Here is a 19,639-nt window from a genome sequence, read left to right on the forward strand (position 1 = left end):
GTAGACCTGCTCCCAGGCCCATCTCTAAGAGCCCTCAGGACTTGGGGCAAAGCCAACAGCTAGGGGTGGCCGGACAAGCAGCTGGATGGCGGAAATTAGGATAAAGGAGTGTGGGTTAAACAAGTGTCTGTGCATGGCTCCTACTGTCCGTCCAGTCACACCAGAGAAGGAATCGTAGTTTGTGATAGAGAACTTAAGTTGAACGCCTGCAAGGCTGCAGTGAAACAATACTTCCAATACAAAGATGATTTTTTTTTTTGTTCTGTGTTGGCTAACAAGCAAAGCCGGAGACCGCTTTTGTACAATGTACATAGGTATTTATTTCATTTTCTTAAAAAATCGGGAATACATTACAAATGGTGCGGATCTTGAAAACTGCACAGAAGTGGAATGACTCAAGCATATCAAATCGTGTTTTTTTAACAACAAAAATACGTATATGACTCTGTTTGTCCCTTGCTGCAAGCAAAATTTTCTACTCATGCCATTGTCAATTCATTAAATGCCTGCACCTTTCAAATGACCTGTTAATTAAAGCCAAGGATTGTGGTGTGCAGCTGGAATTCTTGGTGCTTTCTGAATCAGGAAGAAGCTTTCTGGGGGACCAGCAACCACCCAGTTTCCCAAATGGGTGACACCATGAATTAAGGAATGCCATGGCATATTGGAGATCCCATTCAAAAGCATGTCAGGGATCTTAACTTTCTAATAAACGAGAACAGAGCCACTGAACAACCATCTTTTACAGATGGCACCACTCTACTTTGTTGGATCTGGGTGGTTAGAATGTCCATCTTTCACTGATGTACCTTAAGATGTTGAGTTCTACCACAAGATACTTTCCTTAGTCTATGGATGGCAGTGTAATTAAGCAGCATTTTCTTCCCATATCAGCAGCACTACACAATGAATGTAGAACAAATGCTTACTGCAATAAAAGCTCCAGGCCATAACTCAACAAACAGGTAAGCGCTGTTAAGCCCATTGATTTCAAGCACCTGTCACTCTGTGTAGGACTAGACCTCCGCTGGCCTGGAGCTACCTGGGGATTTTTTTATCAATGCATTATTTACAGCAGCAACAGCCTGAAGCAAGACATAAGCTGACATGTTGCACAAGCAGATTTATCAAAAGCTGAGCACTACACTTGTGACAGAATACGGAGAGGTATTTTTACAAAGCTCAGTGCTGGAGGCGGTGGGGGGGGAGGAAGCCTCTCTGTTGTTGCTTGTTCTACAGAAAAGGTTGGCCGAAATGGCCCATAAGACTTCAGCCTTGCGCAGAACACAGTGGGATAGAGTTATCCTGCAGAATCCCAATTCTGTACAAATGGATTTAGCCTGCAGAGCTAATAGGCAGCAATTGCATAATAGCCTAATCTACTTGGTGACCCTTGACCTATTTACAGAAGGTGCTCAACATCCCTCGAACCCGTTTAATAAGAATGGGGAAGACAGCAGAGAGCTTCGAAGCAAAATGCTTGTACCACTTGATACGTAAATGGAGGTGCACTGGGGCTGCAAAATGGCCTTTTTTGTGTTTCACCCATTTAAACCCATAAAGTTTAAGAGAGAGTAAGGCCATAATTCAGCATACAGGGTGTACTAAAGCAAATACATCAAGAGCATACAAAGCAACCAGGAACAGAGAAGACTAGCTCAAAAGAGGGGAGAGAAATCCCTGCAGTGTTGTGTCTTGTCCTGCGTTCGCTTTTCTTTGGCTACTGAAGTCCTCCTACTGGTGCTTCTTTTTAAAAAAATAGTCCGTAGGCACATGGAAGCCCAGCATCTTTCCGCGAGAAACCCTCAAACGTTGTCCCTCTGCTTTATGTTGGAAAGCTTGACACTCTCCTCGTCGTTTGATTCGGGAGGTGGTTCGTCGTGGCACCCAATCATCAGCTGGTAGACCATCACGCCGGCGAGGGCTCCCAGGAAAGGAGCAACTACGGGGATCCACCACCACTGCCGGCCAGTCCTGTTGGGATACAAGCCCAAGATAAGAAGGGATTAGAGATGAGGGCTGGGACAAGGCATCTTCCCCCGACAATGCAGTAGGAACATGAGCTCAAAGAAAAGCCCTCCTGGGTCATCCCTGAGGTAGATCTTGTCCAACATGCTGGTCATGCCATGGCCATAACCAGTGGACAATGGAAAGCCCTCCTGTAGGGCATGACCATAAGTAGACCTTCCGTCTTGCATTCCCCAGCAACAGAGATAGAATAGTGCTCAGGTCTTCATTCCTGACATGGTCAAAAGCCCTTTTGAAGGCCTGGTGGTCCTCAAAGTAACGCTCTCCATTCCACTTCCAACCATGTTGATCTCCAGATTGTCTCTCAGAAGGTCAAACAAGGATTTGTTTGCCATTTATGGTCCTCAGATAATCATCTAGGCAAGACCAGGACTCTGTCTTGACATGAACCTTTGAAGATGTAGTGTTAACATGCCTTTCCTTGACTGCACATACAGCTTTCTACAGATATTAAGAACCCACATTGTGGTGAGCTGAGTTTTCAGTTGGGTTACTATGCCATAAGTCAACAACAGACGTTTCCAGCTGTTGTCGGCTTGTCCTAGCGAAAGCTATTTGAGGTGCTTAAGACTCATTGACATGGTTGAGGCAATCTCTCTCGGTACTTAGTCATATCATATCTCTAACCAACTTTAGAACTTAATAGGTTGCCTTATATTGGGTCAAACCATTGACCCACGTCTAAACCAATAGTATCAACTCTGATCTGCAGCAGCTTTTAAGGTTTCAGCCAAGACTACCTGGTGGTCTCTCATTCATGAACGAATTTGCTTAAGCTCCAAAATCAGATTGGTACTTCAGGCTTTGATAAAAACCTAGAGACCTCATCCCCACCCACGCCAGTATCAAAGAAAAAAACCCCACAGTTGGTAAATAACTACTCTTGAAAGCATCCTTAAATCCACATCCTTTGGAAGACCGAAAAGTCATTCTGAAATCGTTGGTCATGAATGCACACTTGAGTAAAGTCATAACCCAAGGAGGCCCCCCTTCATTACACCAAAATCAACAACTGTGAAAGTGCAATCCACTTACGTGAAAACTTCGGAGCCCCATCCAGCAATGGCGGTGAAGAGGCGAGGCCCGAAGTCACGAGCTGGGTTGACAGCGTATCCGGAGTTGAAGCCCATGGAGGTTCCGATCACGAGGATGACGAAGCCGATGGTGAAGGCTTCCAGTCCTTTGGGGACTGGGTTATTGTGGGGATCCACGATGGCCAAGATGCAAACGAGCAAAGCCGCCGTGCCAATGAACTGGTTGGGGAAAAGTCCAGAGAAAGAGATTAGAATGGGATTTCTCAGCCCGCAGAATCATCTTCTTTTTTTCTGCTTTTTTACAGAAAAGTTGGCTTTGGAGTTTTTGCTTGCCAAAATAAAGTATGTTCCCACCAAACCTCTTTCCAGGAATTTAAGAACCTAAGCAGGGCTCTGCTGGACCAACATCAATGAAGTCTGGCAACAGAGCTTGGAAAAGCGACTTTTTAGGGACTCTTAAGTCCCAGAATCCCCTAGCAAGCTTGGCCAAGCTCTCTCTAGCCCCCTGTTTCCAAGAGGGCTGGCCAGAGACCTGTAAATACATATCTCTTTTTTATTTACTATTTTCAGGCAGTGGATAAGTCAATCAGTGAATACAGATCCCGCTATACACTCTTGACATACCAAGGTATTTCCCACACAGGGATTGGTAATGACATTGGTGGAGTAATTTAGATCAGAGAAATGATGTGGAGGAGTGGATTAATCCTCTCTTCCCCAGGAGTGCTACTGCTTTTAAGTTAAAATTAAAACAGAAGAGGCATCGGGAGGGTACACATCTACCATGCCTTCATGGTGAGTCCTTGAAACAAGCCGTTGCTTTGAAACAACTGCTTGGGGCAAACACCCCCAATTCTTACCTGGTCAAAAAACCCATTCACGGAGTACAAGTGTTCTGATGGGTAGGTGGCAAAGATGCCCGCTGTCCCGTTGGCACCTGTAACTAACAGCTGGTTTCCAGCAAACGCCCAGATGGCATCTAGAAAAAGAAGCAAAGAGTGGATTTGAGCTTTGCCACCACCCCAGTTTACTCACCAGTTATTCAGTAGAGAAGCTTTAGTCTTACTTTGCAGGGCAATGCTATTGGTGGAAGCAATAAAACCTTCTCAGTTCTACTGCCCTAGCCAAGAGATATTTAAGCACCTGCTTAAGATACAACAACATTCAAAAGCATTTTTATAGGGCTTAGCCCTGATTCCTCTAACGAAATGTTGGGTTCCAGAGGATCCCATCCAAATGGGCTAAAAGAGATTCCATGGAATAATGTCATTTCCCTCCTCGGAGCTTGGAAAATATTTTAATTTCTATCTTTTCCAATGGCAACTCCCAGAAAGGATAGGGGATGACAGGACTTGTATTCCCCAAAGTTAATTGGTCAGTTTCATTTTCCCCTTTGGCTCATTTTATTTAAACGCTCAGCTTCATTCCATCCTGAAGATGTGGTTTCGGAGATCTGGATGTTTTTTAAAAACTATAATGAAAATTTCACCTATCTGCACTGGCTAAGCACACCGCTTTTGCGCATGGAAAGGAACAGGTTAGGCCAGCTGGCCAGTCTGCTTGCCAGAGAAAAACTCAAGAAGGACAAAGATTGCAGAGCATCTCTCCAGACAGAGAGAATTTTTCTCCTCTCTTATGTTCGCTGAATCCAGAAAAATCTTGGCTCAGCCAGAACCTGTAGAACTAACATTCTGGACTACAAATCCTGAGGGCTGGAGTCTAGAAATGTCATTTTTCTATGCTTTTGACTCAGGACAGGGTCTGTGCATGTGTAGATTAGGACTGAATCACTTACCGTAGTATAAGCCAAATACAATGCCCGCTCCTAGAAATGCTCCGATGGTTTGCGCTAGGGTATAAATGGGCAGCTTGATCCACGGTTCCCGGGCCAAAACGCACATGGCAAAGGTGACGGCAGGATTCAGATGAGCACCTTTTTAAAAAAAATCACAAGATTAGAAACCGTTTTCCAATCCCAGTTGGAGTCGGGTCCTGATTAAGCTCCTAGCAAATCCTGGTTTCTTTGGACTACAGACAACCATCAGTGGCCTGTGTGGTTGAAGGCACTTCTGGGAATTGTAGTACTTTTCTCGAAAACTAGCTTTCCCCGGCTCTAATTATTGCAAAGGCGACACCGTCAGTCCTTGAAGGCACAACTGCTGAATCAGTGGCAGATCAGCGTTGCTTCATAGGACATAATTAAACACAGCAACGTCTAGACAACGAGGCTGCCTCCAGGAAAGGGGACAACTTGACAACAAAGTAAAGGTGAAGGTGGAGCCGGAATGAATTATTTCAGTGCAGATTACTTCAGTCTTGATTTGTTTGTGAAAATTAATTAAATAAGTGTTTACAACCTTACACATTCCTTTAATTAATTTGCAGGATTCTTTCATATAGTTTATTCTGGGGTGTTCTGCTCAGGCGGAGGAAGCTGACTCTGCACTTTCAGCTCAACATTAGGAAGAACTTCCATTTTTTATCTCTTAAATATTGCCTTTTCATCATGTAAGTCACCAGGAATGTAACTTTTATATGCATCCAGGCAGGACTGCTCTTGGCTTAGTCCATGCATGCAACCAGTTGGGCACTTCACAGACTTGTGCAAGGAGGTACTTCCTTATACAACCACAACAAGAAGACAATGGTCAACATGTGTGTGGGCAAGCTGGAGATCACACAGAACTTTGTGCTCCAGCTGCACTGCAACCAGTTGTAAGTTGCGGTCAGTAACTGCCATCATCTTTTGCATGCAAGCTGCTTTGAAAAACCATGATGGAACGGTTCAATAAATTTCAAAATGAAATGAAATACACGTTTATGGGAATGTTCCACTGGATTTCTTCCCAAGAAAGTGAGCATAAGAACACGAGAGAGGAACAAGGAATGTACACCCGTGTTTATTGAGAACACAAGAAAACTCATCTCATGGAGAGTAAACATTGCACGGGGATGGAAAGCCCCCTCTGCTATGGAATGAGGCCAAATCTTAACATATGTATGGGGGGGCAAGTGTGATGTAAAGCTCACCATACATACCTGAGACCTGTCCGGCAATCAGAATGCCGAGTGTAACAGCAAAACCAAAGGCCAGGTTGACAGTCAGGAAGCGTCCATGGCTCCCTCTACTGAGCACAATCTGGGCCACCGAGCCGCAACCGAACATCTGAAAATAGAAAAGATTGTGGTCAAACTCCACTCTCTAGATGCCTCTGGCAGACACAAGAGTAAGTGTTGTTCTACGAGTGCAACCAAATAATTTCCCTTCTATGTACATCACTTGAAAAATTATGATCCTGCTGCGGAAATGCATTTGCTACACAATCTGCTGCCTTGTATTTTGCTCAGGACAAAACCATTTTGGTATGTTTCTAGCAGAAACTGGTTATGCATAGCACTGATTGCCCAGGAACTAATGTCGTCACCAACCCACCATCTCCCTTCATGATAAAGCAGTTTTTCCAAAATAGGTTCTGATTAGAGGAGGTGGGTAGATTTTTCAATCAATGTACACATCTCACTTGAAAACCTATAAGAAGGCCAACACCCCACCTGAAATACGAGGAAAAGACAAAATGGGAGGCAAACGGGTTCAACATTGAAGACTCACAAAACAGAGATATTCTTCATTTGCACATAGGCACAGTAAGTGCCAAAAGAGAAGATGGCTCCATCTTCTGTCTGCATTTGTCGGATATCCAAAATTTCGTAAAAGGGAAATAGAGACACACTGCTGTCAGCATAGAGGAACACAAATCATTGCAAGATCAACCATCCACCTGAAAATGAACAACTCCAACACTGGAGGCCTTCAAGAGAAAATGGGACCACCCTCCAGAGGTTCAGATCTGCTTTGATTGGGATTCCTGCCTTGAGCAGGGGGTTGGTCTGGATGGCCTTATAGGCCCCTTCCTACTCCAAGATCCTCAGATTCTACCGGCTGCATGGGTGCCTAACCGCATCAGAAGAACCCTATCAGACCCATTTGAAAGTGCCAGAACATAATCACGTTACATCCAAGCACAGTAGCTTTCTCCCTTGTTCGCTTCCTCATTTCCTGCAAAATCCAATTTAACATCAGCCAAGAGAGTCAGGCTGCCTAGTTCGGCAGATAATAAAGACATGTTCCTGGTGCATTTAAAGGTAACTGTGACCTTTGAGGTATGGGACAAGGGCATTTTACTGCCAGTGTGCCACATAAATCCTTAAACTTGGCAGCCCACATCTCCTTTGCCAATCTGGCTGGAAAACGGAGCAGCAGGACCAGATTGGCATGCAGTAAGGCAGAATCCAACATGTCTTGACCCCAGGACTTGAATGACCTTGGTGCATTGTCTGTTGCTATATTACGGTGGACTTCATAAGCAGGCCTACAGAAAAGAATTTCTGTTTGCTTGAGTTCTGGATGGCCCCTTACGCCATCCGGACCTGTTTGCTCTGCCCTTAATCTTTCTCCTCCTCCTTTGCCACCGGACAAGGTTTTCATTTCTTCTCGCCCAGAACAAAAGCCTCTGAATAGCTGATTGTCCTTAAACTTTAAACAAAATTAATCTTTGAATCAACACCAGACGCAGGCGAATGCACATACCACACGGAGGGACGCGCACGTAGAGAGTTGGAAGAGATACCTGGTACAGTTTTATGTTGCATTAACCCAAGAACGCCATTGTTCTGAATTTCCCATAAAAGAGGCTGACAGTAAGGCAGGTGTGGGTAAACCAGGATTTAATCGCAGCAAGCAGGGTTGGTTCAAAACGGTCACGCGGTCAAAACTTGGAATAAAGTTTTGTCAACCCTAGAATCATAAAATAGTGGAGTTGGAAGGAGCCTAAAGGGGCATCGATTCCAATCCCCAGCTCAAGGCAGGAATCTAAACCAAAGCAGATCTGACAGTTGTTATTGTTTAGTCATTAAGTTGTGTCTGACTCTTCATGATCCCATGGACCAGAGCCCGCCAGGCCCTCCTGTCTTCCACTGCCTCCCGGAGTTGGGTCAAATTCATGTTGGTCGCTTCGATGACCCTGTCCACTCATCTTGTCCTCGTCCCCTTCTCCTCTTGCCTTCACACTTTCCCAACATCAGGGTCTTTTCCAGGGAGTCTTCTCTTTTCGTGAGATGGCCAAAGTATTGGAGCCTCAGCTTCAGGATCTGTCCTTCCAGTGAGACCTCAGGGTTGATTTCCTTCAGAACGGATAGGTTTGTTCTCCTTGCAGTCCAGGGGACTCTCAAGGGTCTCCTCCAGCACCACAGTTCAAAAGCATCAATTCTTCGGCGGTCAGCCTTCTTTATGGTCCAGCTCTCACTTCCATACATCGCTACTGGAAAAACCATAGCTTTGACGATGCAGACCTTTTTTTGGCAAGGTGATCTCTCTGCTTTTTAAGATGCTGTCTAGGTTTGTCATTGCAGATCGTTGCCCAAGAAGTGGTGACCTCCAGAAGTGATGAGCGCTCCAACACTGGAGGTATTTAAGAAAAAATTAGACCAACCGTCTGTTAAATCTGCTTTGATTTGGATTCTTGCCTTGTACCAAGGATAATAGGACTTGATGACCTTAGGGGACCCTTCCGACTCTCTTATTCTTTGATTCTATAAGATGATAGTTTTTTCTCCTGGTGCAGTGCTCCACCTGGCACACCATCAGGGAATTCCTTGGGTTTGCAGGTCTCTTACAGCATCATGTGGGTACGGGGAACTCATGGGAACTACTCCATTTGACAACTATTGAGCACACACTGTCCTTTGTGCTGAAGTCTTAATACCTGTTAAATACCTGCAAATACCTGTTCATCCAGCTATGCTGAAATCACTCAGCCAGGCAATCTATCACAAACAGCCAGCGACAGCAGCAAAGGGCATGGAAAGGCTGGCACGCCAAGGCACTTGCGCCCAGAGCTCTGAGCTCTGAGGTCCTTCGCCAGGCAATCCCTTCTCAAATACAGGTCTTGCATTTTAAAGTTTAATGGGAGAGTCAAAAATCTAGTATTTTAGAATGGAGCGGACTTCTGCCAGGAGGGAAGGCCAGATTATGGGGACCATGGGACCATGGGGACCATGGGAAATGGAACTGTCTCTTCATTTTGCCGAGCAACAGTGAGAAAGAGGTGGACCTCTTAACATTTGGGAGCATTGGGAGAAATAGTTCTCTTTCTCTGGGAGAAAAGTGGGAAGATGGAAGAAGAAAAAGAGAAAGGCAAGATTTTTTAAAACTAGGAATAAGGTTATTTTAGCTCTAAGTTACAGTTGGTGTCCAAAGTGTTACGGAATGTTTATGAACATTCCAACTTCAAAGGATTAAACAATAAATGGTGTTGGACTGAAGCAGTTCTATGGACAGTGGAGGAGGTAGCTCTGTTGACACAACAAATATCACAATGTTTGTTCATTTGCATAAAGCACTGCGGGGGTTGGTGGATTCTCCCCCTACACCAAGAAGGTAGAAACGTGATTCAGGTCAGCTTTCACATCTGAGAAATCAGATTTGCAGACTATGAATATGCTTGTGCCTTGAAGGTCAACCGAAAAACAAAGCTGTCTAACATGCGAAGTCCAGAGGGTGAGTAAAGCTTTGCTGTGACAATCACACACAATGGGTGCTTAAGAAATTCCTTCTTCTAAGGATGGGTTATCTATCTGTAATGTATTCTTCATGCCCCCTGCCAGCTCCCAAAAGACATTTAGCACCGTCTGCTGAAGCCAGAGGTCTTAATCAACACCTGAAGAAGTTTGCAAGAGCTGCCTTTGTTCCCCCCTTTACATCCCCTCCTTTAACTTAGCACATCTCTGACCTGGAGGAGTACATTGAGAAGACAGGGAAGATTATTCTTGGAAATCTATGTTCTGTTCTTGAATTTGATACCTCCTTCATCTCTATGTGACTTGACAGAATGCCCTAAAATATTGCCCCAAGCTGGTTCAATTTTGGAAACAATTTATATGGCTCTTCCTGAAAGCTTAAGCAGCCCCGAGAAGAATCAGATCATTTCCTCTGTGTCAGGAAGGGTGCCGCCCGACCAGGCCATCTTAACTACGAACAGCATTACAACACACCATGGCCCCCAGATGCTTGCTTTCAAGCTAATTCTCTGCGAGGAATTAGAGCCTCTTTCTTTCTTTCATCCTTCCTTCCTCCAGATGCCACCACAGAGGATGATCTGGACATTTACGGCAAGAAGGGGGAAAGAGAGCCAAGGATTAAGAAGCTTACACTCAATGACTTCCAGACAGGACTTCCTCTTCTCCTGCCTGGGAAGCAGAAATACCGGCCAGAGAACAAAGCAAAGCTTCTTACGAGGCAACCAACGGGGCTGATTCGAGAGGGAGAAGGTTAGGATCAGCACAAATCCATGAAGTTGGCCAAATGGCCAGCCTGACATGTGCCTCTTAACCCTTCCCAGTCTGCACACATCATCCTCATCTACCCCTAATCAAAATGGGCACGGCTTCAGTTCTTTTTCAGCAACACTGGGGTCTCTTTTAAATTTATATTGTTGGCCACGGTCCGCCTGGAATTGCACAACAGATGGGTGTGTATGTCTCTGCGCTGGCCAGCTGCCGTGCCCTCAAACATACCTGAGTCTCTGACTGGGTTACCAACTGGTTCACAAACACAAGGACATCGCCGGTAACCTAAGAACTGTGAATATCTCTTGCAGAACTCTCCTTAGGCAGAGGGCATTTCATAACAGGTTTTTTGCCGCTTTATATTACTTCCAGAGCAAATGGGAAGGTGTGGGCTGCAAAATGGCACCATTTCGAGATTCTCTGTGATACGGTGTGTGTTTTTTTTTCCTGATGTGTAGATTGCATCCGTAAAGCAATTCAACAGAGAACAAGACTGGTTTTTCCCTGTGCCGGAGCACAAGCTACACACAAGGTGAACGGGGGGGGGGGGAATATACTGGGTTTAGTAATCCACAGCAAGACAAGGAGAAATTGAAACACAATACAGTACCACCTGGAGTTATGCTGCAGCTTCAGGACTTGTATATTAGTTTCAGTACGTGATCTCGTGGACAGCCAGAATGACAGTCCTCGGAACTGTGTGTCACTTTTCAACCAGGAAGCATACTTACTTCCCTGGGAAAGTCATCTGTGTTTCTGTTTACATCACAGAGACACCTTTTTAAAATCCCCTCTCCCTTTTTCTTTTTTTAAAAGCAGAACACAAGACAAGACGGTTTCTTTTTCGCAGCGGGAGCATGCCATAAGTGTGTTTCAGAGCGAATGATATCTGAAAGTCCCTGGAAGCACAAAAACCAAGCTATCATCCTTTGGGAGTATCGTGGAGAAGGCCAGCCTCACTAGAAATGACAAAAAAAGCTGGGGAAAGTCAAAGATAGAGGAAGAGGACGACAGAACACAAGATGGATTGACTCAATAAAGGAAGTCTTCAGTTTGTAAGCAGGGACATTCCTGATAGCATCTTTTGGAGATTCTTGATACATCGGGCTGCGCTAAGTCAGAACCCACATGATGGCACACAGTCAGAACAATCATATAAATACCAAGTGGGAAAGTTGCTTTTTTAAAAAACTGCTGCTCCCCAGGTCCCCTCACTCTCCTTGCAAAGGGAAGATTTCCAGACTGTGGCCCAAGGCATATAACAGAAATGTCAAGATGTTTGCCCTGATATAGATGAGAAGATGGGGGGGGGGGATCTTGCGTCTTTTTGGATTTTGAGCAGAAAGAACCCAAAGGAAGGACATTAAAAATAAACAAATCCCCTTCTTAGCTGTTGTTCAGGATCACAGCCGCCAAGGACTACTGTTCAATATTTCTAACAAAAGACAAGCAAGAAGAAAATCACCACCACCTTTGAACTGCACAGCTGGGAGGGGACCCTCTGGGTCATCCAGTCCAGCCCCTGTCAAAGAGGCCCAGTGGGGGGATTCGAACTCCCTACCTCTGGCTCCCAGAGACCTAAAGCACTGAACTCTCTGGCAACTCTTTGCCCCTGTGTCCGGTGTAATGTCTATTTTAGGTTTTCAGCCTTTCTGGCTCCCACATTAGACGCTCCGTGATTCACACACAAGGCCCCGTCCGGTGCACGTTTTCTCTGTAAGGGCAGCCACCAAAGAGGGACGATCTGGATGGAGACCACAGTGAGGAGAAGGGGGTTCTAGCACTTTGCCTCCTCAGTGATTCTCCCCCGGGATAGGTTTGTGCCACTCACTCCCCACCCCGCCTCGCGCACGGGGCCTTCTGCCTCCAGGAGCGAAGGAACTTTTCTCCTGCTGCGCATAAAGAGCACCTCTCCACATGAAGAACACAGGTGCACACAGAGAGGATGTGACTTCTGGTCTGGTAGATTTGGGGGGGGGAATCCCTTCCTGCCCCTTTCGAAGCATGTGGCTTCGACTAATGCAGCCCTTCTCGTTTTTTAGAATCAGCCTCATGGCGGTGATGGTGGCAGCTGCTAACTCAGCCTCCCCACCCTGCCGGGCAGGATGGGTGCAGGGCGCTAAGAGCTCTGTGAACCCAAGACCCCACCCTCTGCGATCGGCTGCCGCACAGATGTTTGATGCCCCGGTACAATTCGTTCCCGCTCTGATCCCTCTTTCTGTCACTTCAAACTCTTCGCATCTCGCTCCTTAATCATCCTCCAAAGCCACCGCCTTCCTCTTCAAGCTCCGCTCTGTTGGGAGCCTCCATACAGAGAAGGAGCCTTCGTCACCTGAGGCTGGAGATGTTTTCATCGAGAGGTGATACAGATCTTGAAGGACTGATTGCAGGGCGTGTGTGGCTTCATTTAATTAAACTTGGCACCCTCCGAAGCTTTCCGAGATCACGGAATTGCTCAAGGCGGGCCAGGAGCTCAGCACAGGGTGGAAATTCTCAGAAGGGTTCAAAGTCAATTAGCCAGATGTGTTTTGTTGCAGTGCAGTCTGGCGCGCATGCTTTCTCAGCAGCATGTGTTGGGGAGAAATTACTTCTCGACAGCTGCCTGTAGGACTGCAGCCTTCGACTGCAATTCTATGACTGCTAATATTTATTTATTTTATTTATTTATTTATTTATTTAATTTATATGCCGCCCACACTACCCAAAGGTCTCTGGGCGGCTTACAGCATTTAAAATACAATAAAGTTATGTAGCAATTAAAATAATAATAAGGAACTAAGCCCCAGTAAGTTTGAGGCAACTTAACTCTGAATAGAATGACGCTGATTGCGCTGCTAGGATACAGTCCTAGGGCAGAAACAGCTCGTCCTTAAGACCGAAAGCGTATTAGTGAGAGCGAGAGAGACCTCTTTTGTGGGGGAGAAAACAAGCTTCAAAAGAACCCCATGCTTAAGTCACAAAGACCAATCACAGAACAGAGAGCGTGAATTTGCAAACTCCGGGAGGCTAGAAAAGCTCTTGCTGTGACATTCACTGACCATCAGCACTGGAGAATTATGCTCTTCCAATTATGGGCTATATATAATGTCTGTTATTGCCCCTGTACATATACACCTGGGGTAAGGCCTGTTGAGGATGATGGCAGTTGTAGTCCTACATATTCAGGGAGGACTACTGAACATGTCTTCAACTACCTGAAGGTGTATTAATCTCTTGAGACATGTCATTTCCTATTCTGCTTTGCTGCCTTGAAGGGTAGGGCATATTCACAGTCATTTCACTTCTTCATAACTCACCCACCCCTGTTTTCTAATGGAGTGCAGCCCTTCACGCTACAGTAATTCTTGCCTCTCTCATCCATTCCTGCCCTTGCTAGTCCACCCACCCATCGTTCAATAAAGTTGAACTTTAAAGCATAGCCTTCTTGGTACAAGGATTTTCACTCTGCGAACTGCCAGGGGCATTGATGGGTGCACTTAAAAACAGAGAGATGGGTCTTTGCTGAATAATAGCTTCCTTGGCATCGCAGACATGCCAGGCGGCAATCGCCATGAAGGAGTGAGGCAGTCCCTGACAAGGAAAATGATAACAACCAATATTTGATAGATAAAGTAAGGGTATGAGAGAGCTGTCAGAGAACATACAGTATACCCAGCTAATAAGGGGGGAGCCAAGGCGCGTCCATGTTCCCAGGCAGATACAGCCAGAGAGCCATGCTAGAACTGAAGAACGCCAAGTCCCTTTAGGAATTTGGCCCTGGGCCAGAGAGGAGATAACTTCGTTATTGTAGCTGCGGGCCAAACAGGGCTTTGTTAGGCCAATTACTAGGTAATAATCCAAGCAGATGGCTGATAACAGCTGATCAATAAGAGCCAGGTTTGCTCAAGGCAAGAAGAGAGAGCCGCACATCGCTCTCCGGCTTTGGCACGTTCACCTCCCCTTGCAAATAAATGAAATACTGCAAACTCTTGCCTGCTTCTTTTCGTCTAGGACGCTCCCCGGATCTGTTCAGAAGCAGGAGGAGCGTGGGACACCGTGAGCCCTGGCTGGCAGAAGCAGCCACGTAAACCAACGAGCACCCCTGCAAACATTTATTTGGAAAGGATGGGGCGGGGAGAACAGGCTGGGTAAGGTTGTCCTGCCATGCCCAGTGCCCACAGACTGCTTCCATGCGTTCATTACGGCAGCTGAGGCATCCATCGTCTGATCTCAGACATCCAAGGGAATTTAAAAATGACAGCCCCGTGCAGCCATTAACACGGCGCCTTATGGCCAACAACAGGCAGTAATACCCAGCCACACACTGAAGAGGTGGTAGAAAGGGGGAACCGTCTCTGTATGTATGTATGTATGTATGTATGTATGTATGTATGTATGTATGTATGTATGTATGTATGTATGTATGTATGTATGTATGTATGTATGTATGTATGTATGTATGTATGTATGTATGTATGTATGTATGTATGTATGTATGTATGTATGTATGTCGGCATGCAAGCATGGGACTTGTTGGGACCTCTGAACAGAAGGCAACACAAAAAGTGCCAATTTGGGGCAACTTTCCTGTTGAGGTGCCTTGCCGTTTTGCAAATCGCCAGGAGACTCTGTGCAAGCAAGAAGGAAAGAATGCAGAAAGAGAAACCAGGGATGAGCAGTTTCAATGTTTTGGAAATGGCCAAAAAGGAGGGGAAAAGTCCCTGCATTGGCCTCGGAAACTGGCCTGACCGTGGGCCCCCAGATCCTGCCAAACCCGCCCGCCCCCCTCAGATCCCCCTTGCCTTTCAAACAGAGCATTTATTGCGCAACCATCCTGTCTCATTCCCATTAATCATCCTCTTAGAACTGCAGAACTGGAAGGGACCTTCTCCGCATTTTGCCGTCCCTCCACTCTCCCATCTGATATGAAGCCCCCAATCGCCTCCCTTCTGGGCAAGAGGCGAAGGGAGTCCGGCAGATAAAAGCCGCAAATGGCATTAATAAGGAAGCAGACAAGGCAGGCTTATAAACAGAAGAGAAGGCAATGGAATTGTGATGCTCAGGAAAGACCTGCACCAGCAATCCTACAAGATATTTGATTTTTTTTTTTTAAAGGGGGGGAGCAAAGAGAATCCGAAAAGCAGGAGAGAAGAAGTTGGGAGACAGAGTAAGGAACAATATTTCCAAGTCTGCATGATGCATAAAAAAGGAACGGTGTTCCTGTAAATCAATCAGCATACAGGTGTGTTTTTAATGCTATTATGGTCTTCTCTCCTTCAAGATGCCATTCTCTTCCAGCCAGCGTTCATTCACCTTGTTTCTTCCCCCCCCCTTTTTTTTCTGATCCTGACCACAACAAATCCATAAAAGGATTGATATGAAATAGCTGCCCGTGGCCTCTTGGACGTGAGCAGAACCACCACCGCTTCTGGAAGCTCTTTGAGGTGGCGTCTTCCTCCAGGCGGGGGACTCCAAAGGCTCTCGGGTCAGGAAGCCCCCCGCAGCTATTTCATCTCTCCATCTCTCCAAGGAATGCTTTGGTGATAAGACTCAAGAAGCGATGAGAAGACTTGAGAAGGTTAGAGATGAAAGGAAACCCTCCCCATAAAATCTCATGGACAGGGTGGGGTCACGACACAAGGGCAAGGCTTGTCTGGAAGTCTGGTCTCCACCAACTTCAGCCCCATAAAAGGCCCCAACCTTTCGCAAACCCGCTTGTTCTTTTCAGAGGGTCCGTTCTTCTCCATGGGACGTGTCTCGGAGAAAGTGGAGGGACGTGATCCTCCCTCTGTGTCTCCACAAATGTGGATTTTCTGGTTGAGCAGCCAAGATTTTAAAAAAGCCTATTTGTTCCATGGATGCCAGAGGCAACATCACAATTATGCGAAAGAATCAACAACTTATTTCTAGGGGGTGATCTGATAATTCCGTATACATCACTTCGACCATTATAGCCACTTACTCCAAAGTAAAATGCATTCACCTTTGATGCAGATGGCTGCAGTGCTTGCTTCTCCAGCTGAGCGTCAAAGCATGCAGCGGAGACTCTGTAAACGGCACATGTGGACACCAGCACCCAGCACATGGGGAAGCCAAAAAGGCTTGTAAGCATGGCCCCCTGTATCCTGAGCCCCTCTCGAGCAACTTATTACTGTTCTGGACACCGGAGGCTCCAAAATCTCAGCCCTGCTTGTAAATCAGCAAGGGACAACCTCAGAACGCCTGCCGGCAGCTCATCTTTCTTTTTTACAGTGGCAAACTTCAGGGAGACGGGAAAAAAGATTTGGGGGTGGGAGAGAAAAGCACATTTGTCTTATGTTTCAGCACAAATGTCTCAGTTCACCCCTGCAGGTTGCACGTGAAACTTCAATCAGGGCTCAAGCCGCAGGCGAACGAATATTGGAGGTGCCGCTGAGCCCTGGGCTAAGTCCTCTTCTGCCCGGGCCACAGGGCAAAGCTGAATTGGACCCGAGGGCTTGCTAAGGTGAGCATTGCAGCAAATCCTGGCATTTGGATGGTGGCTACACAGAGCGCTTCAGCCTTGCTCCCTATTGTTCTGTGTAACTCAAAAGGTTGCCTCTTCCAAAACTTTCGGTCTTAGAACGTGCTCCAGTGTTGAAATGAGCTGTGCCTCCCAAAGGCAAAAGCTTCAAGGAGATACAACCCATGAGGGGATATTTTTTTTTGCCACACAAGCCTAAGGAAACAAGCAGGGGTTCCCGAAAGCTGCAACTGGCCGTCTCCTATAACTCCTTCTCATTTCAACGGCCCTTGACGGTGGCCCTTCCTGACATCTCTGGAGGGTCCTTCTTAAAAGAAAATCCTTACCACTGACGTTGAAGAACTTACACCATGCCTTGAAAAGCCAAATTGTGCAAAAGAACTGCGTGCCCCCCAGAACAAATCCGGTGCTCCCCGTTGACTTACCACCAGCACGAGGGTCCCCAGGCATTCGGCCAGGGCTTGCCGGACCAGCATGTTCCGAATCCTCAGCCTCTGGCCGATGGCTGTCAGAAGCGCCTTCTGCCTGCCCATGGTGTCTGGATTCTTCCCCGTCCAAGGCTTGGTGTCCGGAATCAGAGGATGCCTCCGGCTTCAGTTCTCCAGCCTTGACTCTCTTTTGAGCAGATCTCAGCCCTGCCCGGACTTATAAACATGTGGAGAGATCCTTGAAACACCGCCTCTAAGGAACTCCACGCCTACCAACCCTCTCTTCGAGTCCAACTTTTTTCTCTCTCCCCTTTCTTGACGGCATAAGGTTCTCAGTGGGTGTGTTCGGTGTCATTATTACTACGATTACTCACCCGGGCAGCTATGCTTCAGCCTACCTCAGGCAGGGTGCTTGGGTTTAACTTGGTGACACCACAGAAGGACATTTATTTCACTCCTTTTTTGTCGGCAAAAGATTTGCTCGCAAGGATTTTTTTTTAACCTCTCTTGGCTTCCACATGAGTCAAAAGTAACCGGTTTTAGGCAGAAATTGGGGAAGTTACTTTTGAGGGCTATACAACTGCTAGAATATCCCAGCAGGTATGGACGTGGCCTTCTTTGCTTTTTTGGACCTTAAAAAATTTTTAAAAAGTTTCTCAAATTTTTCAGGACAAAACGGTGGATCACATTATAGGGTCTAAATAAATGCTAAAAGGGACGAGGAAAGGAAAACTTAAATCTTGGTTATTTTCTGTGTATGGATTAATCTGATCCATGGTCTATGACAAAAGGTTCTTCTGAATACAGAAACATCTCAATACATGAACAGTTCCTCCTCTGAGCATGTACAGAGTATCGTTGCCACACATGAGAAGACAAGATTCCAGAAATCTAGGGGGGAATGAGGAGGAAGTCTGAGCCGTGTTTTCTAGGGAGCTGGAACAGACACTTGGCTTAGCTCCCAGAATTTACAACCTGCCTTGGTGCTGCAGGAGTCAACCCTGTAGGTTGGGCATTACTTGCAGAGTTCCGGGTTCAAGATCTGTGGCACTTTGGATTTGCTGGTTCAGTCTTTAGCACTTTCTAAAGATCATATAAAATGTCTTTATTGCACTCAATGTTTTCACTTTTTTATTTAACGTGCGACTCCTTCACATCAGACCCAGGGACCAACGCATCTGCCAGTTTCACCCTCCCAAGTTCACATGCTGAAAAATCTCAGATTCTTTCCATCGGACCTATGTAGATATTGGCAAATTTTAGTCGGTTCTCCTAAGATACAAAACAAACAAAATTCTCCACTCTCTGTGCTGGCCAAAATCAACAGACACCATTATTCCCAGCATGGACAAGGCCACATTCTATCTGTCTGCCCTGTGGTTGTTAAAGATGATGATCCTAATTCATCTCCACAAACATGTCTGAATAAGTACTCGAATCCCTTGCGTATATCTCCGTGTTTCTTTACCCTCACCTTCCTCGTTTTAAAATATATTTAATTTGTTTCCAAAGGAACCTGAGAATTCAGGGAGATAAAAATCAAAATGATTTTTGTGTCAGCCAAGGGTTGGACTAGATGATCTTTGGATCCCATCTTGTGATTCAGAGAATGAACCAAATAAATTTCTCACTCAACCCATGGTTTCTAAGATCGCCCAGATATTCTTGGACTGCAGTTCCCAGAAGCCTTTGCCACCGACTGTGCTGGCTGGGGCTTCTGGGAATTGCAGTCCAAGAACATCTGGAATATCCAAGGTTGGAAACCACTGGCCTAGATGAACGCATACTTAGAAACCTGAACAGGTGTACTTCTTGGACAGGTGAAGAGAGACTGGGATTTTTATATGCCTTTGGAGACCCCCTTTCTTTTCCAAATAATGTTAGAAATGAGAACATTTTTGCCTAACGAAGTCCAACTAATTGTTTTCCCTGCAGTGGGTTGAGGGAGCACGGACAGATTGGAACAAACCTTTTGAACTGTTATTGTTTTTTCCTTTAAAAATCACATGTTAAATATATTGTGGGCCTCTCTCTTACGCCTTGTCAATATTGCCACCATTTTCTCACTTTTCTCTATCATCAAGTAGGATTTTTTGTTTTGTTTTGTTTTGGTAGGGGTAGAGGAATCTCAGCAGAATCAGATCTGCTGAGATTCGTCTCTGGTGAGCCACGCTCTTTTATATAATGGGAAGTCAAGACAGGGATGTTCCTGACATGGATGCATTTCTAATTTGGCCCATAGATGGCACTCTGCCCCAAAATAGTCCCCAAATAGAACTGGCTCAGAATAGATTCTGCTGGGAACCGATTCTGCTGGCTTTGCA

At 45.9% G+C, this 19,639-nt stretch overlaps 1 protein-coding gene across 1 annotated transcript; it reads right to left on the minus strand.

Annotated features, from left to right (window-relative positions):
- Nucleotides 1-295: 295 nt before the first annotated feature.
- LOC110080477 (aquaporin-3) lies at nt 296-17,645 on the minus strand. The gene is made up of 6 exons (XM_020796421.3): nt 17,313-17,645; nt 6,102-6,228; nt 4,858-4,995; nt 3,923-4,041; nt 3,064-3,281; nt 296-1,974 (listed from the first exon to the last, which is right to left on the minus strand). Exons 1-6 carry the CDS (start codon nt 17,418-17,420, stop codon nt 1,806-1,808), a joined length of 879 nt encoding a protein of 292 aa, XP_020652080.2. The 5' UTR covers nt 17,421-17,645; the 3' UTR covers nt 296-1,805.
- Between the last annotated feature and the right edge of the window lie 1,994 nt (nt 17,646-19,639).

This window comes from Pogona vitticeps, chromosome 2 (assembly GCF_051106095.1).
Source record: "Pogona vitticeps strain Pit_001003342236 chromosome 2, PviZW2.1, whole genome shotgun sequence".
NCBI classification, from domain to species: domain Eukaryota; kingdom Metazoa; phylum Chordata; class Lepidosauria; order Squamata; family Agamidae; genus Pogona; species Pogona vitticeps.